This window comes from Lissotriton helveticus, chromosome 12 (assembly GCF_964261635.1).
Source record: "Lissotriton helveticus chromosome 12, aLisHel1.1, whole genome shotgun sequence".
Taxonomy (NCBI): Eukaryota; Metazoa; Chordata; class Amphibia; order Caudata; family Salamandridae; genus Lissotriton; species Lissotriton helveticus.
In genome coordinates, this window is record NC_136073.1 from 113,209,308 (window position 1) to 113,237,104 (window position 27,797).

At 44.7% G+C, this 27,797-nt stretch overlaps 1 protein-coding gene across 1 annotated transcript in view; it reads left to right on the forward strand.

Moving 5' to 3' along the window:
* Positions 1-27,797, forward strand: part of LOC144798985 (transmembrane protein 272-like) — a 215,784-nt gene that overhangs the window by 13,413 nt on the left and 174,574 nt on the right. The window contains exon 2 of the mRNA XM_078670127.1: positions 14,077-14,193. Coding sequence (XP_078526253.1) covers positions 14,112-14,193 — 82 coding nt within the window. The 5' untranslated portion in view covers positions 14,077-14,111. The remainder of the gene's footprint in view (positions 1-14,076; positions 14,194-27,797) is intronic.

The following is a 27,797-nucleotide window of genomic DNA, read 5'->3' on the forward strand; positions in this document are numbered from 1 at the left end:
CAAGACATTTGCAATTCCACACAATGATCAAATAATGACCCATACGACTTAAGAAGGAGATCCACACCAATTTATAAAAATAGCAAGTATCTTTATATATGTTTAGACAGAGAAAAACCATTCAGGTAAGCCTGTTTTTAAATATAAATTCTTTTCAGTTCAAAAAGTGGACACTGTCATTTTTGAGTTCTGCAATGTTATCACATGGAAGGAAGAAAAGGTTCTGCAAACAGATACAATACAGCAACTTACAGGACCAATCTCCAGGAGTTAAGGTGAGTGGTGGGCAAGGTCCAAGGCCGCAACAGCCACACACTGCCAAAGGCATGGGCGCGGCCGGGTGCAGGGTGCAAAAAAGAGTCAGGAGCCCAATAGATTTCTTTGGCGATTGGTCACTGTGAAAAGAGGCTGCATGCTCTGGCTGGAAGGCCATTCAGGGTGAACCTAGTCTTTCAATGCTATTGGGACTAGGGACACATTGGGTCCTCTTCTCCACAGCCCGGTGGCAACGGATGCAGAGGTGGCTTAAGGCGTTTGATTTTCTTACCTGGAGCAGTCACATTCGAGGTGGGGGAGGGCGGGCTGCGTGCAGAGGCTGCAGGTGGCATCGGGGAGTCCACGAGGGGTGAGTCCAGGCATCAGAGTATCCACGAGGAGTGAATCCATGATTGACTCGAGGGCTGGGGGACCTTGTTGACACCATAGGTCCACTTCAGCTCTAGCCGAGGTCGACTGATGCAGTGGTTGCTTCAGGTGTCCCTTTTGTGACGGCTCCGGAAGCCTCAGAGTCTTAGCTTTAGAATTCCTGCAGGGTGCAGGAGAGCAGGTCCTTTGTTCACAGGAGATCTTGGGTCTGTATCAAAGGCAGGCAGTCTTCCCAAGCTTCTGGAGTCAACAGCTGCAGGACTAGTCAACTTTGAAGCAGATTTTGACGAGGGATACAGACAGACGGCAGAGGTGCTACCAGGTCAGCTGCTTCTTCTCCCCTCTCTGCTTTTGTGGCTCTTCAGTGTTCGCTCTCTTCTTAGGTTGTCGGGGTCTGGTTTTCTGGTGCCAGAGACTCCCCTAAATGCTGGATGTTGGGGCATTAGGGGAGTGTCTGGTAGTAGCCAATGGGCTACCGACCCTTGGAGTCACTACGCCTCATATATGACTACTTTCTGTGCGAAGTGGGCATAACCCGGTCCCAGAATTCCTAAGTATGCCATCACAAAGACGGCTACTTCTGGAAAATCATGTCCACCCCAGTGTAGCCCACCTTTTGGGTGGTACTAGCCTGGAGGTGGCACGCCTACCTGACTCAATTTGTCGTCATTCCGTTCAGCGGTTTGGGTTGGAGCGTGTCAACAAATTGCAAATCCCAATAGACACTGCATGGGGAGAACTTTTTTTTAACACCCCCCCCCCCCCTTTTCACACACTGCTTCACAAATTACCCCAAAACTTTCCACACACCAGCTAAAGTTAGTGTTGAACTATTTTGAATTTTTCGAAAGGATTTATCGAACTGCACCAAAGATATTGGCAAAACGAAAGTGCTTTGTCTATGGGAATAGTTGGTCTTCACTATAACTACGCACTGGCTATTGCCAGTAGGATGACATATGTAACTACCTACTGGCAGTTGCCAGTAGGTTGTTATAGTGAGGACCATGTTTCCATAGGAAAAGCATTTTTGACTTGCCTATATTTTTGGCGCTGTTTGACAAATCTTCACAAAAGTTTCCCAAAAAAGTGTGCCGATTTAGTTGGTCATGGAACGTTTTGGGGCTATCCATCAAGCCTGGGCTGAGGAACAATGGGAAGTTAAACAAATATTTGTTTCCTTTGTTACTAACTGTAGGGATTTTGAACACAACTATAGCCTGAACCGCTTGACGGAATTACGCTGTGTTTGTGCCCACTCTGCTCATTTTTCTACCTCTTTCTGCTTGTTCCTGCCCTTTATTTGACCTCTTTCTGCTTGTTCCTGCCCTTTATTCTGCCTCTTTCTGCTCGTTCTTGCCCATTTCCCTCCTCCTGCCATTTCTTTTCCTCTCAGCGCTTGCCCCCTCCCTCCCAGGACCTATGTAATGGAGGCCGCAGCATGACCCCAATGAGCAGGTCCTCTGGCCAACTTCCCCCCCCCCCCCCCCTTTTGTACCGCTTTTGGCCGCCATAAGTGTGGCAGGGTATGCTCAGACGTGAGTCCCTTGCTCACTTTGCCACTGGATTCAAGCAAGCCGGGCTGAAGACGGCTGGAATGCCAGAAACCGGTCCTCGGAAGCTTGTTTCCGGTCCAGGGAAGGCATGGCTTGGCAGTTCGGGCTGGACTGTTCCCATGAGGCACAGGGTCGGACTGATTTGCATATAGCCATGTCTGAACTGGGGTGGCAGAGTGGGCTAAAGAACGGTGATGGATCAAACCCAGATCTTTTGACTGGGGGTGAGTGTTTGATTGGTTCAGATGCTCCGTCCATTACCACCCCCTTTTGTACAACTCCCCCCCCCCCCCTGCCTGTGATGGTCCTCCTGTCCAGCTTGCCTGCAGTCCACTACCCTTTGCTCCCTTCGTTTTGTTCCTCCTCTGCTCATATTTCTCCTTCTCTATTCGCTTCTGTCCTGTATTTTGTCTTTCCGCTTCTTTCTGACTTTTATTCTGCCTCTTTCTGCTCGCTTCTTCTTCTTTCTTTTTAAAATGTTTATTATTTTCCATTCAGCACATAATTTTTTAGACAAAGCGCTGGCATTTCAAGGCCGTAAATTGATAAGCGTAAACATAAACATAGTCATGACAATACTTCATCTCTGATTCCAATAAATGAATTTAGAAACATACAAAAAAAGAAAAAAATCCTACTTACAAACATTTCCTAAACATTACCCCAAAATTGCCGTGATCCTCATGCCTATCCCAACCCCGCTCTCCATTTACTAATAGGTTCCCAAATTCGTAACCCCAACTGTCTTCCTTTCCTGCCTTTCCTTGTGTAGATGGGTTTTTCTAAATTATATGCTGCCAACAAATTAGACAACCATGTTTGCAACCCAGGAGGGTTCTTATCCAACCAAGCCCTGGCTATGCATAACCTATACACAGCCATGGCAACAAAGATGAAATCCCGCTGCGAGATATCATCTTCAGGGACTACTCCTAACAATATGTGTACAGGTCTAAGACTTATCTTAATGCTTAAGGAAACCTGAAAGAAGTTCTCTATATCCTTTAAAAGTGTGTGCAGCTGTGGGCATAGTGCAAACATATGTATTATATCTGCTTCTACTGAATTGCACCGCGGGCAGGTAGTGCCTGTAGTCCCACCCCATTTCGCTATCCTGGCCGGAGTATAGTAGAGTGAATACAGGGTTTTATAGTGTTGCGACTGCAACGACGCAGAACATAGAACTGTCCGTCCTAAATCCATTGAATCCTGAAACCACCCTATCTCGCCCTCCAGTTTCCCTGCCCATTTATCGCTATGCTTATCCATATCATCCTGCTTTGTATCTAAGAGACTGGCATAGAAACTTCGTATCGAGCGATCCCCCCCTAACCTTATTTTCTCTATGATCTCAATTCTGTTAAACCCCACCTGCCCCCCATGCTTACTCCCTAGATAGCTCCTTATCTGTAAGTACTTAAAAAAATCCTGTCTATCCAATCCGTACCTATCCCTCAAATCTGAAAATAATATAAAACCCTCCGAATTCCTAACATCTCCAATCTGAGCAATCCCCTTTGCCGCCCACCTTCCCATTGTCATATCCCCAAATACCTCAGTTGGAAAATATCTATTTTTAAACAACCTTGTATACCGGTTAAATCTCCCTATGCCCAACTTTTTCATAAAAGCACTCCATACCTTAATACCCGCCTCGACTGTCTTAAACCTGGTCCTTTTATAATACCCATGTTCTACACATGTTAAAAAGCAGTTTTCCACATCCTCCCCCAGGACGGCAGCATACATTCTAGATGAGCAGTCAGTTATTCTTTGATCTAAACCCCCCCTCCTATCAGCCCTTGCAGATACTGAATTGCGGCAGCCCAATAATATAGTCTGAAATCCGGAGCCCCCCATCCACCTCTTCCTCTCGGTAATGTCATGAATCTGTATGCCCTTCGAGTTTTGCCCTGTGCCCAGATAAATCTATTGAGAATACCTTCCAGTGTATTGAACCATTTTGCTTCGAAGAAGAGAGGGATTGCCCTAAAATGATACAAAAATGTAGGCAGTATAGGCATCTTAATTATGTTCGTGCACCCCACTAAAGAAAGATGGAGGTTATTCAACCGTTCCAAATCCGATTTTACACTAGCCATCAAGGGAGCCATGTTGTTCTGCACGACAACTTCAACATCCGCCGATATTACCACCCCCAAGTATACTGCTGACTCTACAACTCTTGGGTCTATACCCCCTTGAACGTGCTGATTACAGATTATCTGGGTCTTAGATTTATTCAAACTGTAACCAGAGACCTGGCCGAAATTCTGAGCCTCCATCTCAACCTCCCTAATGGCGCCCTCCGGGCTAGATGTTAAAATGGCTACGTCGTCTGCATAAGCCAGTGTTTTTGCTTCACAACCATTCAGGCTCAATCTGGGGATCCCTTGGTTACCTTCCAGTTTACGCAGAAAGGGATCTAAATATAGTGCAAATAGAAGAGGGGATGATGGGCAGCCTTGTCTAGTTCCTCTTTCTATTTTGACCGCAGCTGAATACCCTCTGTTGACCCTAATTCTAGCTGATGGGTTCTTATATAAAGTCTGCATTGCTTTAATAAACCGTTCCCCTATACCGCTCCACCTTAAGGTGCACCATAGATATTCCCAGGAGACCCTATCGAATGCCTTTTCGGCGTCAAGGAAAAGTGCCGCCATAGGGTCTCCCAGAATACCTGCTGCATCAAACATTGTGATCACCTACCTGGTGTGTTGTGTAGTCCCTTTGCCCGGTATGAAGCCATGCTGTGAACAGATTACTAAGATCTCAATAATCCCTGCAAGTCTCTTGGCCAGCATTTTCGAATAGACTTTGACATCAGCGTTCATGAGGGTGATCGGTCTGCAGGAGCCTGGCTGGTTTGACGGTTTCCCCTTCTTAAGAATCACAACTATATCTGCTCTACCCCATGAGTCAGGAATTGCTTCCCCAAGTTGTGCTTGCCTCATCATATTAAACATATCTGTGCCTAATACTCCTTGAAATGCTTTATAAAATTCCACCGGCAGTTGGTCAGGACCGGCGGCTTTACCCGATGGTAGAGTACTTAATGCCCTTAAAAAATTCCTCCGCCTGGAAAGGTGCTTCCAGCTCCTCCTTGCTTTCCACGGCAATAAGTGGCGGTGTGACACCACTTAAGTACCCCTCAATCTCTTGGTGCGCCCCCCCCCCCCTGCCCTCCCGGTATAAGGATGCATAGAACTGCCTAAAAACTTCCCTCACTCCTTCTACCCCTACAACACTATCCCCTTGGCCATCTATGATCTCCAAGATATCTGATGCTGCAAGCCTCTGCCTAGTTCGGACCGCCAATAGATGGCCCACCTTTTCACTAAACTCATATGCCCCTTCCTTCCTAATTAAATAGTTTTCCGCTGCCTTCTTAGATATATGCTCTGTGGCTGCTGCCTTAAGAGAGGCGATTCTAAGTAAATGTGTTTCTAATGACAACCGTTGCCGAATGGCTACCACCAATTCCTCTTCAGCTTCCATCAGTTTTTTGTTTGTTTCCTCTATTCTGCTTTTTTCCCTTTTCTGTGCTGAGAATACATAGCTCATAGTTTCCCCCCCCCCGCACACCGGCCTTGAATGCATTCCAGACCACCCCTGGAGCAGCTGTTCCTCTATTAATATCAAAAAAGCTCCTAATCCAACCTTCCATGTGCTCCCTATATCCCTCATCCTTGAGCAAAGCTCTCTCAAAGGTCCGTTGTCTTTACTTCCTCTGATCCTGACCTATTTTAATAGTTAAAACTAAGGGGCTATGGTCTGATACCACGCGGGGATGTTTTTCCATCTGTGCCCCCTTCAGCAAGGACCCAGAAATCAAAAAATAATCTAATCTGACCATCACTCTATGAGGGACAGAATAAAATGTACTGCCATCTCTACTTGGATAAATCTTGATCCAGGGATCAATCAAAGAATTGTGAATAACCAGATCAGATGGTGCTCTATACGTTATCCTTTTCCTTCCTGGATAACAACCTCCCGCCTGTGAAAAAGTACTTTTTAGATCATGTATATTAAAGTCCCCACAAGTTACTATTGGTTCTGCCCAATGCGCCAATTCCATGTCCAAATACTGAAAGATCTCGGGATCATCCTCCGTTGATCCATAGACCGTAACGAGGGTAAATTTCTCTCCTTTAAAGGTTAATTCTAGAATTGCCCATCGCCCCCACTCATCCTCCTTTTTCCTAATCGCAGCCACGTCCCCAGTCCTACCCAAGATAGCAACTCCCCTATTCCTAGATCCTTGCTTAGAATTTGCAAGAACAGCAAATCCCAGTTGTCCCAAAAGATAGCTTTTTGATGCCTCTATGTGCGTTTCTTGCAGGCATACTAAATCCAGCCGCAACATTCTCAACAGTGCCGCCACCCTGAGTCTTTTATTTACATCATTTAAACCACAGACATTTATGGTAGCAATCCTACAACTCATTTAGACATTTCAAACATCTCCCCATAGGCTGAGATCCCTTCCGTACATGATAGTAACCAACCCCACATGCTATTTCTCAAGTTGAGACCGTCACTTGATTGCATGTATTGTCTTTTCATGACCAAGTACTGTGTTTGCTGTTTTACTTGTGCGCTACTCTGTCCTCCTCTGTGCTGTACCAACCAGTGCAACCCAATTCTTCTCCACCATTTCTTCCCTACCCCCCCTTCCTGACCCAACCCCCTCCCCCCCCTCTACGGGCAAATAGGTCAAAGAGACCTATGCGTGGTTGCTACAGTATGCGGAAGTCGCTAACCTCCCTCTCTGCCCCCCCCGAATTCCTTATAATCCCCCGTGCTCTCCCATTAAAAATACCCGAACATTGCCATCCTATACCATATCCTTAGACACTTTAGCTAAGCGCCTACTTTTTAACCTCCTTTCTGTGACTTTAATTGCTCCAGAAACTACCGAGCTTTGATTTGTGACCAAAACATTGATGCTTTCCCTCTTGTAACCACCTTTAGCATTGCTGGAAATAGGAGATAAGCCACAGAGCCCAATGACTGAAACGGCTTAATGAGCTGCCTCAGCCTCCACCTCCTCTCTACGGTGACATGGCAGAAATCTGGCCTGGCGAAAAAGGAGGTACCCTCAAATGTCCGTCTACTATCTGGCCTTGCCTTCTCCATAAGCTCTTCTCTAAGGAGATAATTCCCAACATATATCAGAATTGCTCTAGGGAGGGGTGGTTTACCTGTCTGACCCCCTCCTCGCCGTCCTTTCCTGATTGTAAAGGGGAACCTATGGGCCTGTTGTATCTCCCTCTCCCACTGCCAGTCTGATTCCGGAAAAGCCCCTCGAAGCAAATTTACAACAAATTGCAGAGTATTCTGCCCCTCTGTCCCTTCTTCCACACCCAAAAGGCGAATGTTATTCCGCCGCTGGCGGTTTTCAAAGTCCTCCATTTTCCAGAGCATATCGTCAGTCACCTTTTCCTGGTTGATTTTAAACTCCTGCCAAGCTCCCACGTCGTCCTCCAATCTTCCTGTTCTCTCTTCAACCTCAGTGACCCTATTTGCCATACCCTCATATAGTTTGTTGACCTTCTTCATAGTGTTATGTAGTTTTTTCGTCGCGTGTCTTGCCCTTCGACTTTCGGCCCTGGCCTCCCCTTGGATCTGCTTCAGCGTGCTGGTAATCATTTCCAAAGGGGCCTGAAGCTGTGCTGAATTATTCTCCTCATAGGTCTGTGAGGTGGCCGAGTAATCCCAGAGAAGCTCCTTCCCCACCCTAGTAGGTGACCCTGATCCCAAGGCCTGCTTTCTTCCTTTAGTCCATCTCTTTTTCTGTGTACTTTCTTTCCCTGACATGCTAGAGTCCGAGAGTGACCCATCGTCCTCCTCCTCTGACCCAGTCTCGCTTGTAACTGAGCGATCCGTATCCTCGTTCACAGAATAGAAGCAGTCTCCCTCTACTGAGCCTCCTTCAGCTCCCTCGGGCCCCTCCACATTGTTCGATAACAAACTCCTCTTATTAGCCAGGCTGGTCTTGCTGCCCCATGAACTCCCTGCTTTCAGCTCGGCCTCGACCTGCATTAGGGCCTCAAGCATGTCTGCACTCCCTGCTGTACCGGACCCTAGCCCCTCATTCACCCCGCTGTCAACCAAGGCGTTTGCCCCTCCGGTATGCGTAGTCTTACCCGAGTTTCTGTCTGCCTCATGGGCTGCGGGAGACACCGTTGTCCTGCTTACGCTCGGCGTACTTCCAAGGAGCTCACCGTCACCACCGCCTCCATGCGAGCCTGAAGCCGAGTCTGTGTGCGAGTGTTGCCTAGCAACAACCAAAGCCACGTCAGAAGTGGCGTCCTCTGCAGCGTCCTCGAGGACGCTTTTCAGCACGGGCAAACCCTTCCTCAAGCCGCTGCCCGATTTTTGGGGTAAAAACTTCCGTCAGGGTGGGCTGCCGAAGCGCAACATCCTTGCCTCTTACCAGCCCCCCTATTTTCTGTTTCTCCGCATCCGATGATGCTACTGCTGCGGGACCCCCGTCCACGGGTTGCTCCCTTGCTGGCACTTTACTTCGGACTTCTGTTTTTTTTCCTTTAATTGCAGGAGCCGGCACGACAATCTTCCAGATCGCACCCGATTTCAGGGTCGCAGGTATGACCTCCTTCCTTACAGTATCAGGCGGCTGTTTGACTGCAACAGAGTCCGGGAGAGACTTCCCCTTCTCCTTATCCTTCTCCTTCTCCGACCGCTGGGGTCGTGGAGGCATCCTCCTGAAGTATTTCACCTCCCGGATAGCTCCAAATACTACAAAAGCGCTTGCCACCTTCAGATGCAGGGCCCTGGGACTGAGTCTTTTGACGAGACCCCTTTTCAGACTCTCGTAGCAGCGAAGGCTTTTCTGAAACAGGAGCTCAAACGTCATCGGTGGGGAGCACGCATCTTTTTCAGGTAAGAGCCATCATGGGGGGGGGTGCAGTGGAGAGAGGTCTTGCAGCGACTGCTCACCACAGCCTGTCGGCAGCCATCTTGCCCTCTTTCTGCTCGCTTCTGACCTTTATTCTGACGTTGCTTCCACAGCGTCCAGATACTCCTAGGTGTGACAGAGCTGCGCCATACAAACGCTGATTGATTGACTAAAATTGTCTGGTAAGTGGTTGTATTATTGAAGAAATGGGTGTGTGAGTAGTTGTATGGTTGAGTGAGTGGCTGTGTATCAGTATTTGTATGGGTCTGTGAATGTGTGTGTGTCTGAGGTGTGTACGAGATGTTGTCAAAAGTGATGTCACTGACCCTTTCATGAGTGATGTAATATGTGAGGTCATAAGCAGTGCTTTACAAGGGCATAAGACAGATGACTCAGGCAACTAAAACTATTGAATTTTAATTTTGTACAAGTGAAATGTGAGCCAAACTATAACTTCCATGTAAACTTTGTTTTTTGAGTGCAAATATATATTTTAAATACAGCCTGTTTTCCTTAAAGGAAATGGTGCTACATTTTAATAAAAACATTTCGAAAGTTTGTCTGAGAGAAGACAGCGGTCCCCTGGATCACTTCCTGTTCCACAACAAACTTTTTTTTTTCTTTTTCTTTTTTTCCTCTCATTAACAGAGGGGAACAAGAACAAGGGGGGTCATATGACTTTGTGAAAGGCTTACCACACCATTCTGGGAGTTGGTAAAATGTCATTGTTTTGCAAACAGATTTTGGTCACAAATATTGATGCATACCTTACCAAATGGTTATTTGGAAGAGAAGCCCTATTAACGCCCCTTCCAAATAGCGGTTGGTTATACCCTTCTAGACCCATTGAGAGATTCTGTAAACTTGTGCTGAATTTCAAAATGGAGCGATACCAAACTCTGAGAGTTTGTCAATCTCCGGTTTTGCAACTGCTAAATGTCCCTATTCCTCTAAACATTTTGACAGAGTAGATGAAAGAACCTTTGGTTTCTAGTAAGTTCCTTCTCCAAAGTGAGGAAGTGTAGTAGCCTCCATTCCACCCATGGTTCTGTTTTCTTTTAAGAAGTGGTGGATTTTTTAGTTCAGGGGAGACTGATTTATTATTGCGGCCATTGACTTTCCCAGAGCTCCTCTTCCCCTCATCCTGATTGACGGCCCAGCCTGCTAACATGTATTTGTCTCACTGTCTTGAAGTAATAAACAAAGACCCACTTCCAGCTACACCTAGTCATATGACCCAGGATACAGGCTGCAGGCACCAGAAGGGTGGGACAAGAAATGGTGAACTTTCCAAAAGTGACATTTTCATAACTGTGACTTAAAATCCAACTTTACAGTTTACAATTATTTAGAGACCAAACTAGACTTTCCTACTAGCTCCCAGTTGAAAGTTAGCACTTTGTATAAAGAGGTGACCCAATGTTATCCTATGGCAGAAGTGGGCCTTACAATGGTGAAATACACATTTAGGAGTTTTTCAATACCAGGACAGGTAAAACTTAAAGTACATGTACAGCCTTTTATGTTCACCGCACTCTGCCCGGTGGGCTGTTTAAGGCCTACCTCAGGCGTGACCGGTATTAAAAAGGGAGCTTTAGCCCTAGCAAAAGGTTTATTTTGCCAATTTGAAATCACATTTTAAATCTACACACAGTTTGCAATAGGAGGCCTGAGACTGCGTTAAAGGACTACTTATGTGGATGGCACAATTGGTGCTGAAGTCCCACTAGTAGCGTTTAAATTACATGCCATGTTTACATGTTGTACCACCTCATTAGGGATTTACAAGTAAATTTAAATGTGTCAATCGGGTGTTAGCCAATTTCACCATGTTTAAAGGAGAGAGCACAAGCACTTTGTGTATTTTACTACTGCTAACCAGTGCTACAATTCTAAAAACAAATTCAATTCGTCAAAAATAGGAGAAAGGCAAAAAGTCTGGGGAAAACAACTCTAATGCTGACAGGTTTAACAGAGCAACTTGGTCTAATATACAGGTTGGAATGCAAACAATCGATGTATCGTTGGTAACGCATATTCCTCTTGTGGGATGGTGGTCAGTAACTGGTTTCAACTAGTCTCACATCTTGTTATTGTTAAGTAAAGAAACATATTTTTTTGGATTGCTATTGACTGTCACTGCTTGAGGGGGTGTGGAGAAATCCTTTTTCAGAAATGAGTCCTCAAAACCTGGCCTTGGGCATCAGAGTAACCCTAGCTACCAGGATGGACCTGTGTCACATCTTGTCCTTTTTTAAGCTAACAGCAGGCTGCTATTGTTTTTAACACTGTCCTATTGGTTTAAAAATCTCGGTGAAGTGATGCTGCCTAAAAATCATGGACTGTTAGACAATGTCACACAATACATGAGACTACATACTAGTTACAGAGGTAGTCTGACATGGTCCACCCTTCCCTAGTAAGACACGGGTGTAAATGTCAATATAAAGAATTACCAGTCATGCATTCAGGGAGTTGTAATCTACACATGCGGTAACTGAACTAATGCCTGGAACAGCGTCTCATGGTGACATGGAAAGAATACAAAGACAACTTTGTTTGTCCACAAGAACATGGGTAGATATAATAAAGTCAAACAATTATCCTGTGGGACTCCTTCATCAACACGTGTGCATCTGCTTAGAGGTGTGAACATTCAATAACATATATCCTAAATATTTGTAAGAAGGGTACAGGACAAAATATTTTGTATGATAAATATTCTTAAGTTTGTGATATAGGAACAATATACACTTATTACATTCTAAAAATAGTGCGAGAAATGCAATTTCATGACCTATGTGAAGATCTTATCTGTACATATATAGTATCTCTTCACAAACCATGAAAAGGTAGCATGCAACTTAGGAAGGGCTTGGCGTCATATCGATCTGTAGTTATTATTTGGATCTCATCAGGTCAGGTCATGTCATCTGACTGAAGTAGCCTAGAAAACATACATTTTGGGCTCTTCAATCAATTCTTCTTTGAGCAATGCGCAGAAAAAAACACATCCCATCAGTATAGTGGGTCCAGCCCCTATTAAGTATACTGCATGCCGTGAGTCCAACTCACCCCCAAGTTGCACTATATCCAATAACCTCAACTCTGTTGACGTGCACCCCAGTAGCTTCAACGCCCCATTGACATGCACTAGCTTCCACCCCTCCCATTGACATGCACTAGCTTCCACCCCTCCCATTGACATGCACTAGCTTCCACCCCCCCCATTGAGATGCACTAGCTTCCACCCCCCCATTGAGATGCACTAGCTTCCACCCCCCCCATTGAGATGCACTAGCTTCCACCCCCCATTGAGATGCACTAGCTTCCACCCCCCCATTGAGATGCACTAGCTTCCACCCCCCCCCATTGAGATGCACTAGCTTCCACCCCCCCCTTGAGATGCACTAGCTTCCACCCCCCCATTGAGATGCACTAGCTTCCACCCCCCCATTGAGATGCACTAGCTTCCACCCCCCCATTGAGATGCACTAGCTTCCACCCCCCCATTGAGATGCACTAGCTTCCACCCCCCCATTGAGATGCACTAGCTTCTACCCCCCCATTGAGATGCACTAGCTTCCACCCCCCCCATTGATATGCACTAGCTTCTACCCCCCCATTGAGATGCACTAGTTTCCACCCCCCCATTGAGATGCACTAGCTTCCACCCCCCCCATTGAGATGCACTAGCTTCCACCCCCCCCATTGAGATGCACTAGCTTCCACCCCCCCCATTGAGATGCACTAGCTTCCACCCCCCCATTGAGATGCACTAGCTTCCACCGCCCCATTGAGATGCACTAGCTTCCACCCCCCCATTGAGATGCACTAGCTTCCACCGCCCCCCATTGAGATGCACTAGCTTCCACCGCCCCCCATTGAGATGCACTAGCTTCCACCGCCCCCCATTGAGATGCACTAGCTTCCACCGCCCCCCATTGAGATGCACTAGCTTCCACCGCCCCCCATTGAGATGCACTAGCTTCCACCGCCCCCCATTGAGATGCACTAGCTTCCACCGCCCCCCATTGAGATGCACTAGCTTCCACCGCCCCCCATTGAGATGCACTAGCTTCCACCGCCCCCCATTGAGATGCACTAGCTTCCATCCCCCCTATTGAGATGCACTAGCTTCCATCCCCCCTATTGAGATGCACTAGCTTCCATCCCCCCTATTGAGATGCACTAGCTTCCATCCCCCCTATTGAGATGCACTAGCTTCCATCCCCCCCTATTGAGATGCACTAGCTTCAACTCCCCATTGAGATGCACTAGAACGAATAGCGTGAATTCGCCTGTGTTGCACTAGATCCACTAGCTTTGACTCCCCATTGAGATGAACCAGATCCAAAACTTCAGCTCTGGATTGAAATGCTCTAGATCCCATAGCTTGAGTCCCACCTTGAGCGGCCCATCTCCTAACTGTAGTACTCTGGCTGTTTGTGAAAGAGAAACATCAATAACAAAGTATGGTCAATGGTCAGTCTCGACTTATACACTGTGCATTCTAAAGAGTGAGTCCCAGAAAGTGAGTATATTTCTAAAGAATAGATCACTGCTAACATCGCGAGCCTGTCACCAAGGAATACATATCTAGAGCTTCTCAGTTACTGAACAAGCACGAGCGCGACTCTGGAAAGGGGGTGGTGAGTGAGGCTCAGAAAAATCGTGTGAAGCCATTGATGGGAAATGATTGCAGCTTAGAGGAAGCTTGAGCACCTGGTGATGGGAAATAGATCAGGGTCCTATGAAGCGTTTGCAGCCTGTGAAGGGCACTGAGTGGCACTCCCATGAAGCATCTACAGGCAGCATTGGGGGACTGAGTGACTCCATTGAATTGTATGAAGCCAGGAGGATGGTTATTACTCCTGTAATGTGAGACCAGTTGTGTCTCTGGTCACCTTCAATGTGGATTTGATTTCACCTACTCGCCTCTCTCCACAGCTCCATCTCTGCGTCAAGGCGGCCGAAGCAGAAATATGGCGGAAACATCAAATGAGGGTTCCTTCCCCCCTCTCCTCAGTAACCTCAAGGAAAAGAAGATGCCCCAAGAGATGTCCGGTAATATTAAGGGGGAGAGGGAGACTTTGCAAGGTATAAAGCTACTGTGTGATATCAGTGATAGACTGGTACAGGAATTGTCATATCAGTGATGCACCAGTAACAAGCTGTATAATTGATGCATAGGGGGCGGAGCTGTGAGGGAGTTAGGCAGATATAAGCGTTACTCAGGTATAGAGGTGCAAGGGTCTTTGGGGATCATTTCAGAGATGCACAGGATCAAAAGATGTCGGCTCCTGTTGGGGTGCATGTGAGTGACAAGTCCTAAATGAGTAAAGTCACTTGGAATGATATCTGCAACGTGCATATGCTGGAGCAGTGAGGGTTTGGGAGAGATATTGGTGATCGCAGGTAAAGATGTGACAGTGGTGAATATAAGTGATACCAAAGGGGATGATGGACGGAGCGTTTGAGCAAATCAAATACTCACCCCCAGAAAACTGATCTGGGTTTAATCCGTCACCGTTCTTTAGCCCACTCTGCCACCCCAGTTCAGACATGGCCATATACAAATCAGTCTGACCCTGTGCCTCATGGGAACAGTACAGCCCGAACTGCCAAGCCATGTCTTCCGTGGACCGGAAACAAGCATCCTGGGACCGGTTTCGGATTCATAATCCTCATCAGCCAGGCTATCTTGAATCCAGTGGATGCTTTAGCCCAGTCCCGGGAGGACCTGGCTTGGCAGTTTGGGCTGGATGATGTATTTAGGCCCAGATCTCTGTACTGGGGTGAATGTATGACATTGTTCTGCATTCTGTCCATCAACTGTTTTTGCGTTTGTCACCCCGAGTGGTAACGGGTATGCTCAGACGTGAGTCCCGTGCTCTCCATGCCACTGGAATGAAGCTATCCTGGCTGATGAGGGCTGAAAGCCCGAAACCAATCCTAGGATGCTTGTTTCCAGTCCTGGGAGGACCTGGCTTGGCAGTTCGGGCTGGACTGTTCCCATGGGGCACAGGGTCAAGACTGATTTGCATATGGCTGGGTTCAAACTGGAATGGCATGGTGAGCAAAACATTGATGGATTTAGGCCCAGATCTCTGTACTGTGGTGAATGTATTACATTGTTCTGCATTCTGTCCATCAACTGTTGTTTTTGCAGTGGTGAATATAAGTGGCTGGTTTGATATCTGTGATGACACATGGTGTCACAGCCTCTGCGAGCGACGTCAGTGACTCACAAGTGCAAAAGGTCTGATGATTGGTGATCTCTGTAATGCCCACGTACAGGAGTAAGGGTCAGATGTATTAAATTCCTATTTTGCATTTCCTAAATGGTGATTCCACAGGAATCGCTTTTTAGGAAACACAAAATGGTATGTACAAAATTAGTGATTTCCTAATAATGCTTCCTAAAAAGTAGGAAGCGTTATTAGTAAATCACAAAAAAATGCTGTTGCATTTCCACCTATGGGCCAAATATGAAATGGTTTGAATTTCCTAAATTGCGATTTCCTAATTGGAAAAAGCAATTTAGGAATTCCAAACCCAAGGGTGCCTCTGGGATTAAGCCCCCCCCCCCCCCCCCCCCTTGAGGCATCACAAAATTAGTTTTTCACATGTAAATGATCATATGTCGTAGGGGCACATGTGCGCTTTATGTCACATTAAAAAAAGTTTTTTTTTTAAATTTTGCACATGGTTACCATCGTCTTTGAGTTGTTGGTAAATGCATTTCCAAAATGCCCAATTCGCATTTAGGAAATTCTTTGTACATGTGCTTTAGGAATTACAAATTGGTCATCCTTATTTGTGTTTCCTAAATCGCAATTTCTACTTGGTAGAAAACTCAAATTGTGACAGTTGTTTAGCCTTTGTACATAAGAAAAAGCGGCTTTGCATTTCTTTATTTTTTTTTTTTAAGACCTTTATTTGCATCATTAGGATAAACATGTACGGGCCTACAACCAATCCGGCCGGCCACAAATCAAAGACAGTCAAGAGGCAAAAGAGGCGACACAAGGCCAGGTGGCAGGCAAGCAAACATAATCGAACAATGCTAGAAATGGGAGAAGCAGCAATAACGGCCCAACATCAGGATCAATGAGGTCTATTTTATAATAAGAGGACAAGCCTCATGGCTGACTCGCAATTACGGAAAAACCCAAAATCAGGATTAGACCCATGCCAGAACGAGAGAAGGAGGAAGGGGGGGTGGGGGGAAGGAGGATATAAGGGCATGATACGACCATAGCACAAAACAGACGCAAAATGTAGTGGAAAAGCATACAAGTGCTACCAAGATCTAATGACCCCCACCCAATAACACGCTCACGGAGGCAAGGGGAGCGGAAAAATGTACAAATCAAGCCCACTTCTCACAATACGAGCCTGGGAAAAAGGGGGAGGGGGGGGGGGAAAGGGGGGGGGGGGAGAAGGGAAGGGGGGGAGAAGGGAAGGGGGGGAAAAAATAGGAAGGAAACTAGGGGGAGGAAACCGGGAGGGGGAGGAAGGGAGGAGAACAAACTAAAGAAAATTAAAAGAGAAACACAATCGCGCGAGATGGGCGCCACCCCGGGCCAAGCAACCCGTGGCTAATAGTACAGAAGAAAGTGGTAGCTGGCGAAAAGAAGGGTATGGCAGTCGCAACGAAGCATCGAGACCGAGAAAAGTGGCAAAGCAATAGACCCCAACCCACCCAAGCCTGAGAAGCGAGGACAGAAGCGGCACCGCTATAAAGGGATAGAAAAGGGCCATAGAACCAAAAGAAAACATCTGAAAGACCCCACCCACCCGTCCCACCCCGCACCCCTGCAGAAGGCTACGGCCTACCCTCCAAACAGTGTGCCTGTCGCCCTAATCTGAAACCCGAAATATAGTGAAAGAAAAGTAGAGGAAGAAGACAAAAAGAGAAGGAAAGGAAATACAAAACAAAAAATAAATTGTGAGGGAGGAGCCAGAGGATATGAACAAACACAGTCGGCCACGACCCTCCCCCGACCAACAAATGAATAAGTATCAAATCAGTACTACACCTTCACATACAGCAAGAACCACAGGGAGGGGGAGGAGGGAGAGATCGTAACGATTCACCGTGTCGGGAATACAAACATCAATGCAACGGGCAGGTAGACCAGCAAACTATCATGTCGTGCAACTCACCCCCAACCCTTCCTGATCACGAAACCAACCCAATAAAGGATAATGTGGAGCGGACCACCCAGCAAAAAATAATCATAACGTAGTCCAGAGTCACGGTAATGATACAAATCAGGTAAAGCTTTCGTACGGAGGGAATACAAAAAGTCAATTAAGCAAGTCAATTGTAGCAATAACGACAAGGCAAGCAAAGGCAAGCCGGAGTCCAGGTGTGCAGTTCGACAGTACAAAGGTATCCCTCCAGAACAAAAGTTCGAATCCAACGAAGTAGGAGCAAACAGCGGCCCACCATGAGTCCCAGGCACCCGGGAAGGAGCAGATCTCCGCGGCGTGTGGAAGTCCTCGAAATCCAGGCGACGAGGAAGCAGAGGGTCAAAAGTCACCGGCCCATCAAGCGGCCGAAGAACAACAACAGCAACTCCTGGCGCAGCCGAAGGGGGTGAAGCAATGGCGGCATCAGGACGATAGGGGTGCATGAAAGAGCGGCGGCCCAAAATGGCGGCGAGCCGCACGGGGTCAGCAGAGGCACCGGGGGCCAAGACAGCGTACAATGACATCAAGGCGTCCAGGACATCTCCGGGCGTGGGCGCTCTAGTACACACCCAGGCCTCTGCACAATCCGGCCGGCAAGGAGCATCGGTGCAGAGCGGAGTACCCCCCACATTGTCGGCAGCCATCTTGTGAGTTTCGCCGCCCCACACTCCACCGTGGGCCCCCAAACAGTTCCCAAATGTAGGACTTTACAGACCCCCGGAGGCTCCCAACAACGGCCTCACCGGCACAGGATGGGAGAGCGCCCGATTGGGGGGGGGATCCTCTCCGAACAGCGGCAGGCCCCACAGGCGAGAGCCAGGCGCGGGGTCCAGGACCGCCGGACAGGACAAAGGCGAAGGGACCCCTTCACACGGTCAGCCCCCAACACAGCTCGTCCCCCTCCAGCCGCACGGCCCAGTCATCGGGCCGGTTCAGGATCTCCGGGGCACACGCACAACGGTTCCCACCAGTGGCTCACTTTCGCGGCCGGGGCCGGCAATCTCTTCTCCGCCGGTCGGGTCCCGCAGGAATCTCTTCTCCGCCGGTCAAGTCCCGCAGGCGAGGTCCCGGTCTCGAGCGCCCGGAGGCCCCAATCTCACCGAGGGCACAGCTGCGGATCCACAGCACCCAGGGACCTCCGGATCAGACGGTGAGTAAGAGTGGGTGTTCAAAGTTCGAATTCTGTATGGAAGTAGCGTCGCAGTGCAGGATATATGACAGGATAGTCAAAGTTAGCCGGAGGGTCGACGGAGCCGAGCTAAAAGGTGGCCATTACGTCCGCGAGCTAGGCTCCTCCGGCTTTGCATTTCTTAATGGACCGAAATTGCTATTTGGCTTGTTAAGAAATGCGAAAAGTTTTCGCTCATCTGGCCCTAAATGTCCCAGGCATTGGCATCAGTGATTCATAAATGCTGATAACTTGAGGGCCTTTGTGGGTGATATAGTGATATACAGGTGAGGCACTTATACTGACAATCTGAGGGTCACTGAGAGCAATATGAAGCAGAGGTACAGTGATGTCATGACCTGACCAAATGCAGGCCCATCCCAAACTCTTGAACATTTCTGTACAGAAAGCTGTTCCAATGCTTGCAACACATTCCATAATCGGCTCGGCCCTGTCCCCGTGGGCTGCTGCACAAATAGAACTGAAGCAGCTAATCTCCACTTGGCACAAACTTGTTATGCTAGATATTCTTGTTCTACCCGGGCTCTTGGTAACTTTGGATACAGTCAACCAACCCATTTTTATTTCCAGACAGAATAACATGAACATCTAGGGTTTTATCCACATATGAGCCCTACCATTCCTCACAGCACGTGGCCCCTTTCTCCTCTGATGCGAGCAAACTTCAATGTGGAGTGGCCAAGTGTTAAACCCTCTCGCCCTTCTTCAGCACCTACAGAAGATTCTTGTTCTTATAATACAAACGTTTGGCCTGATCTCCTCCCCATATGCGGACAACACTCCATGCATAGAAAATATGTGAATCGCAATGCAATATGTGCTCCCACTAGGTATCGCTCAGCCACCCATGATATTAAATTAGCGGACATTATCTTGTACAGCGTCCTAACAATAGGTCGACGTGAGGGATAACGTTGAAAGGGAACCAATTGGTATTTTGAACCGTTATGTAGGAAACCTCTAAAATTGGGCTTTTGAGAGCACATATTTCAGGGGAAAGTAGAATATGAAACACAGAAGGAATCCCAATTTTGAGGGTGGTACTTAAAAAAACCTGGCTATTGCAGTGTCTCAAGATCAGCCTTGAATTGTGAGTGGTAATGCACTGTGATCGAAAAGAAGACCTTTAGGATCAAAAGAGGTTTCATGTGATCCTTTGATTTATGATTTGGGGTGACTTTAATGAAGATGCTAAAAATGAGATCCTTACATTAACATGAAGTATATATACCTCACTCTTTTTTTTGACAGATTCTAAAGATTTTAGTTTATATTTCTTTTCAAAATTATAACGAACACAGTCATCAATAGATCTTTCCTTACTCAAACACGCATTTTTCTTTAGAGGAAAAACATTACCACTAAACACAGGTTTCACATTTTTTTTTGCATCCCTGCCTTTCAATAAAAAGAAAGGTGTAAAACCTGTAATTGAATGTGGTGTATTTAAATAGCTCCAAACTTAATCTTGAATGTGTTTTCTAACATCAAGACCTGAAGATAGTGCCGTTTGTATTCCTTCCTTAAAAAATGTATTCGCCCTTTCAACCAAACCATTAGCAGAAGAAAAATACAAAGGTGTTTTTTCATGCTTAATGTCATGTTTTTTAAGGAAATTTACAATTTTTTTTAGAAATAAAATGTGGTCCCATTGTCTGAAACTAACTTCTTTGGAAACCCTTCTGCACAGAATGTTTTTTCCAGAAAATTAATAACAACATCAGTTGTTGGAAAATCAACAAAATCATACACCACCCACTTAGAATAATAGTCTGTTAATACAATTAAATATTTCATGTCACCATTCAAAATACTGTACGGACCTGAAAAATCTATTGCCAGTTTTTCCCAAGGCTGATCCGACAACAAATTAGTGGTAGTAGACTTTTTAGATATCTTCCAATGTTTATCTGACAATAAACACTCTGGACATTTATTGACAAACTGATCTATATAAGAATCCATACTTGGCCACCAACAATACTTTCTAAACAACTTCTTAGTTCCTGATATACGTGGATGGCCTAAATGTGCCTTCTTAACCAAACCATCAATAAGATTCTTGCGTGGCACAAAAAATCCACTTCTTGTTACTAATTCATTCTCAATTGCTAATTCGGAAGATATTTGTTGAAAAGGAATCAAATTCTTGTCTAAATTTCTTACTGGTGGCCACCTATTGATAATGTATTTTTTAACCTTAGATATTATCTCATCATTCTTATAACCATCAATCCAATCCTTTTCATCATAAACCCCAATGGAATTCTCAGAAGCATCAATAGCTGAAACCACAACACAATCATCATCCTGACCTTCCAAATTATCAAAAGAACTATCATAAGGTAATCTCGATAAGCAATCTGCTCTAAAATTAGCACCTCCAGAAATGTGTTTGACTTCAAAATCATATTCCTGCAATTTAGATATTATTCTAACTAACCTTGAAGAAGCCAATCCTGTTCCATTTCCATTCATTAAATATATCAATGGTTTGCGGTCAGTTGCATCGACAGTGACAGTACATTTTACACCACAAGTATTGGGTTGTAATGCTGGAGCACACTTAATCATATCCTTAACTTTATAAAAAGATTCTTCTTGTTCTGGATTCCAAACAAATTTTTCATTTTTCCTAGTCAACAATTTGAATGGCTCTACAGCAAAAGCATATCCATGCACAAAACGTGCATTGTACTCGCTGAGTCCCAAAAAAGACCTCAGCGAGTCTTTATCAACAGGTGCAGGTGCTTTGATTATCGAATCAATAAGATTCTCTTTAGGCTTTATACCATCTTTAGTGATAGAATGTCCTAAGTAATCCAATTAATTAACCAAAAAATTCTCTAGACACAGTCATCCCTCTTTTCCTCAAGATGTTTAAAACTTTTTCAAGAATTGCATTGTGCTCATCAATACCTTTACCAAAAATGAGAATATCGTCTTGAAACGCCTGTACTCCTTTGATGTCTTTAAACAATGAGTCCATAAGCTTCTGAAAAACGCTAGCTGCAGAAGCTAGTCCAAATGGAATCCTCATATGTTTAAAGGCACCAAAGGGTGTCACAAACGTAGTTCACTCCTGGGATTTTTCAGAAAGAGCAACTTGATGATAAGCTGACTTTAAAGCTATGAGAGAAAAATGCGTAGATTCTCCTATGGCCATCAACATCTCTTGGATCAAAGGTAATGGATGACAGTCGACTAATATGTTTTTATTTAAAGAACGTAAGTCAGCACACATGCGTAATTTTCCATTTTTACGTTTGGCTAAAACTACAGCTGACACCCATTCAGCTGAATCAGATGTTCTTTTAATTCTTTCCTGATACTGAGAGGAACACTCCTAACTTTATGTTTTACAGGCAAAGCACCATCTTTCAACCTGATCTCATGTTCAACTCCCTTAACACATCCTATCTTGTCCTCCAACACATTTGTACTTTTTAAGAATCTCATTAATATCACTTGAAGTGTGACTATCCTTGTATAGTTCAATGGATGAAACAGGAATATCTCCTAAAATTATTGGAGTGTCACAGCCTGGTTTGAGAATTATTCCCATTCTCCCCAAATCACGCCAACCAATAATACCTCTACCTTTCTTAGCCACATACACCTTGGTTGTAATTGTCCTACCAAGAAGTTCCACTTTCCCATTAAAATAACCAACCATATCAATTTTCTGCCCTCCAAATGCTCTTGGGTTAACATCTGTATCTAAAAGGTCAATGTCATTAAACATTTTGTAATATGTAGAATCATCTAAAATAGTTATTGGCGATCCAGAATCCGCCATTACTTCTAAATTTACATTTTCTATGGTGGCTAAACCCAAAGGTGCTTTAAATGAACCATCAGAATCAATTACATTCACATTAACAATGAGATGATTTAAATCATCTTGCAACTCTTCTATTGCATTGACACTAGTACGAGATACATTTCTGTTCTTAAAACTAGTTTTACAAGAATTTTCAAAATGTCCTATTTTTTTACATTTTGTACACCTCTTGCCATGCGCTGGGCAAATGAGATTATTTCCAATGTGATTTTTTTTAACCACATCGATAACATATAAAGTCTTTTTTTAGGGCTCGACCTCTGCCAATGCTCTTGCGCATTGCAGATGTCGGGACATATTGGGGCTTAACGAGAGCTTAACCAAACAGGCGATTTGATGCTGTGCCCGTGAAAAAAGCGCGTGCACGCATCAAAGCCACCAGCCTCCCTCCCACAAGCTTCCCCCAGCGTGCGCTCTGGCATTTCTCCTCCCCTAATTATTCACTGCCCACGGCCGGCCGGCACATCAAAGGCTGCTGCTCCTCGTGCATCTCGTCACCCTTACTCTCCCCTATTCGTCCCTTCTTGCCTCCCCCCCCCCCCATCCCCCCCCACCACAGCAATGCAGAGGGCTTGTTTTTTTTAACGTCACGCAAACAACTTTTCGTGGCTTTGCAAATCCCAAAATGGCAAAAAATGTGATGCAACCCATCGCAATATCTTAGTAAATTACGGCCAAGAAGTAAGGATTTCTACCATCGCAATATCTTAGTAAATCACGGCCAAGAAGTAAGGATTTCTACAGGTTACATTAAATTAAAAAACAAAAATACTCACGAAAAAAAGCATGATCTTTTCACCTCTCCTAGAAGCATTTTACGCTTTGCATTTCTTAACACGCAATATAAAATGATGCGACAAAACTAAAAACATTTACTTCAGAGGAAAATATCCAAAAACTAAACCCATGGCGTTCTCCGTGTGCTGATGAAATAGGAATGTCAGATTAACAGTAAAAGGTCTCTGATGGGATAATGTTGCATTGTTTAGTGATAGCTGATTGAGACAGCCTAATCACCTTTATTGTTTGGATTCAGAATACTAACTGATGATTCAGAAATGTGCTGTTATGGAATTGTCCCAGACAATTTCCTACCGCTGTAAAGTGATCAGAGCAACCCCGAAGCATCAGATGCAGAAAAAATTGCACTTATGAAAATGACGTGTATTTTCAGCAGGAATCCGTCGCAAGAGAGTAAAACAATCAACTGACTCTTGTGTAGAATAGCAGTCATTATCAGCAACGGCAGATAATGACTTTTCAAAAATTTATGAAACGGAGTCAATGATATGGTAAGCAAAATATAGGGAAAATCTAACCACTACAAAAGGCCGCAGAAATGATATGATTTCTGTAAAATTGCACAGGCCACACAACCACTCTATCATGGGCTGGGAAGAGGGAAGATAGGAGGGGGCAAGGTAATGGCACAATACTTACGAACACATTTTTTAAAATTTCGACTCTTCGCTGAGCATAATATTGTTGTAATGAAAATGAGACCAAGCTGAAACAGACTAAAAAGTATTGTGTAGAATAATAATGTGCCAATATTATGTGAGGTCGTTACCCATATCCATGACAATGCAAATACAACCTAGTATTATCACAAGTAAGAGTGCGTGCACGTGTTCCCTGCTGACCAGAATATTGGAGACTTGATGTGAAGTGGAAGGATAATCTTTCATTGTCTCTCTTGGTAGAGTTTTCCTGTTCCCACAAGCATGTCCCTAGCACTTTGCTTCCATTAGTTTGGGTCACGTTGAAGCCGATTCCCATGCCCTTGAAGAATGCAGGTGCGTGCATGTAAAGGCTGTTGGCCTGTATGTGTAGAGTGCAGCGTGTTGACTGAAGAGATGCTCTAGTTTCGGGCAGAGTGAAAGTAGCAGCAAAATTCAGAGCTTGCATGGGACAGAAATAATGGAAGGAGGGCAAAAGGCAGGAAATTGGAGAATAGCAGTAGGGCGGAATTGCAGAGGAGGGTAGAGTCTAAGTGAACAGGAGTATAAAATGGTAGATTGGCTTCATATAGCTGTAGGTGAGATGCATGATTGCCAAATATGTTCTGTGATTGTGCCTCTACTAGTGGGATGGGTGGTGGGTGAAGGAGAGTCCCTGAAAAGATATGTAGCTAGGCTTCCCCAGCCATTTTTCCTCCTTACTTGAAAGCAACCCCGTCTTTTTTTTGCTTTTTAGAAACAGTTTCTAATTCATCTATCTATCGCCCTCACGCCATCTATCTATCGCCCTCACGCCATCTATCTATCGCCCTCACTCTATCTATCTAGCGCACCACCACCGCATCCCTCAGGGGCACCACAGCATCACTATGCGCTACCACAGCATCACTGAATGCCACAGCATCACTCGGCGCCACCACAGTATCAATCTGTGCAACCATTCAACAACAACTGGTTCAAATATTTTCTCTCAATGTTTCAAGCTTTATAACAAATGTCACAAAAAGATGTTAATATTTCACTTCTGTTCTTGGATTTTCGTCACAATAAAATACACTGAACAATTTACAAAAGTTTAAGCTATTGCCATTATAAATTACAATAACTTTTATTTAAGTATTAATTATTTAAAAAAATTAAAAGCCATTGTTATTTGTAATATCCATACATCTAAGTCACGTAAATACAAAACATGTTGCATTACAAATGCTATAGGTGTCACATTTGCAAAAGATAAAAGTATTGGCATTGTAAATGACGAAGCTATTAATTTCGCTATTTTCAAAACCAACACATGAATAAAAAATTTGTCATTTACAAGACCAATAGCTCAAACTTTCCTAATGCGAGACCTATTGCATTGCAAATGCTTGTTTACATTAACATTCCCTTTCATTTTACTATTATCCTGAACTTTTAACCTGTTAGTAACCGCACAAATAGCTTCAGTATTACTGTCAGATCCAGTAATAACTTTCGTCGATACTGAAGATCTTTCAATTCCAATAGCAATGTCAATTACTTCATTTAAAGTTGGATTTCTACATGCCAAAAGACGTTCCTGAACCTTTTTTGAGAAACAATGAAAAACCAACTGATCACGCAAATAGATATCAAGCATTTCTCCAAAATCACATTTAGATGCCAAAATTCGTAAATTAGAAACATAGCCTTCAATACTTTCTTCAGCTAATTGTTTCATTTTGTTAACCCCTTCGATGCTCATGACGGAACGGTTCCGTCATGAGCTACGGTTGAGCTGTGCTCATGACGGAACCGTTCCGTCATGACCACGCCCGTTTTTATTAGGGCCCAGCACCGGAGGGGGAATCGCGGTCGCGCTGAAAAGGTTAAAGCTGTGTCTCTACCATTATGTTTGGCTGTTCAATAAACCTTTCTTCCAACCTTTTAACTGCTTCTGTGTACACATCCCAAGGAATAAATTGTCCCGGAGGAGGTTCAGATTCAAGAATATTATCGAAAATTTCCCTTCCAGCATCTCCCAATAAACCATAAAGTACTGCTTTTTTCCTTTCTTTTGAATAATCCTTTCCATCAATAGCGATAATGTAACTTTCAAATGATTTAAACCATTGTTGCCATCGTACTGGTGGTTTTCCTGCATTTTGTAGAAATGGATTAATCTGATATGGCTGTATTTGATATGCCATACTACTTGATGAAAAATTATATATAATATCTCACCTTTAGGTAGTTGTCAAAGTAGTAAAATACTTCAAAATGATTTAATTCTGCAAATAATTTATTAGTTTGAAATATACTTTCAAAATAGAGACACCTAGTGTAGTAAACCAAAGGGTGGAATGAATTTTTCCCCTTTGAAAAGAATGCCTCCATCAACAGAAAGTTCATCTAAGACTTTGACATAGGGCCTGACAGAAACTGAAACAGAGCTTTCACGCCTAGACCCCAATCTAACCAATTTTATGACCTCCTGAAGAGTGACGTCCAAGCTCATTTCCCTAGACCAATCACTAGAGGAGAAAGCACCTTCACCCACAAAAACTGCATCTTCAACAGACGCCACAGCAACATCCTCTAACTCTTCAGGTTCCACCATACTACTAGAAGAACGCCAATCTAAAGACAATCTTGAAAGGCAGTCCGCTTGGACATTCCTCCAACCAGGGATGTATTCCAACATGTATTGAAACTCCTGTAACCTGGCCGCAAGCCTCATCAAGCGAGCAGAGCCTTTTCCCGCTCCACCAGGTGAGAGAACCTTAATGAGTGGTTTGTGATCTGACCTTAATGTAAACTTCATGCCCCACAGATATGTGCGAAAATATTCCACAGCCCAAGATGCAGCTAACGCTTCCCTTTCAATGACAGCATAATTTTTCTCAGTGTCAGTGAGTGTTCTGGAAGCAAAAGCCACTGTGACTTCTGATGTCCCTTTTATCTGAGATAACATGGCACCCAAACCATGTGCACTGGCATCCACCGTGAGTATTGATTTGTTGTGAACGTCGAAAGGAGACAACATAGCAGCATCACAGATCTCATTTTTGATATTTACAAAACAATCCTGTTGTTCAGTCCCCCTGACGAAACTAACACTACGTTTGAGTAAGGACCTTATGCATGCAGTTTTGTCAGAAAAACTTTTCACAAATTTTGAATAGTATTCTATTAAACCCATGAAAGAGCGTAATTGGTTTTTATCACAAGGGGCAGGTGCAGAGCGAATAGCTTCACACACCTCTTTTGGGTTTTATGCCAGCAGAAGTGATGGTGTATCCCAAATAATCCACCTCACTTATCCCAAACAAACATTTGTCTTTGCGAAGAGTGAGACCAGCATTGGACAGTTTCTCCAAGACAACTTTAAGAGTAAAATTATGCTGATCTTCAGTGAGTCCATATATCAATATGTCGTCCTGGAAATAAACAACTTTAGATACCCCTTCAAAAAGATTCGATACTAATCGTTGAAAAACACTCGCTGCTGATTTTAGGCCAAATGGGAGTCTAGTAAATTGATAAGTACCCCAAGGAGTGATGAATGCTGTTAAACTCTTGGAGTCCTTGTGTAAATCGATTTGGTGATAAGCACTCCTCAAGTCCAGCTTCGAGAAGTACTTGGCACCATTTAATGTGGTAACTAATTCAGCTATATTTGGTAAGGGAAATGTGTCGGCTATAACACAATGATTAAGCGACCTGAGGTCCACACAGAACCGAAGCTTGCCGTCGGATTTCTTGGTGACGACAATAGGCGAAACCCAAGGAGACGCCTCTACAGGTTCAATAACTCCTGACGCTAACATTTCATCCAGAAGAGACTTGACCTCATCTCTAATGATAATAGGGATGCGTCGCACTTTGTGTTGGACAGGAATTGAATCTGGTTTAAGAATTATTTTATGAGAGTAGCCCTTGAGTCGACCCAAACTTTCTCCAAAGACGTCCTTAAAATTCGACAATAAGGGAAGCAACTCCATATCCTCCGCTA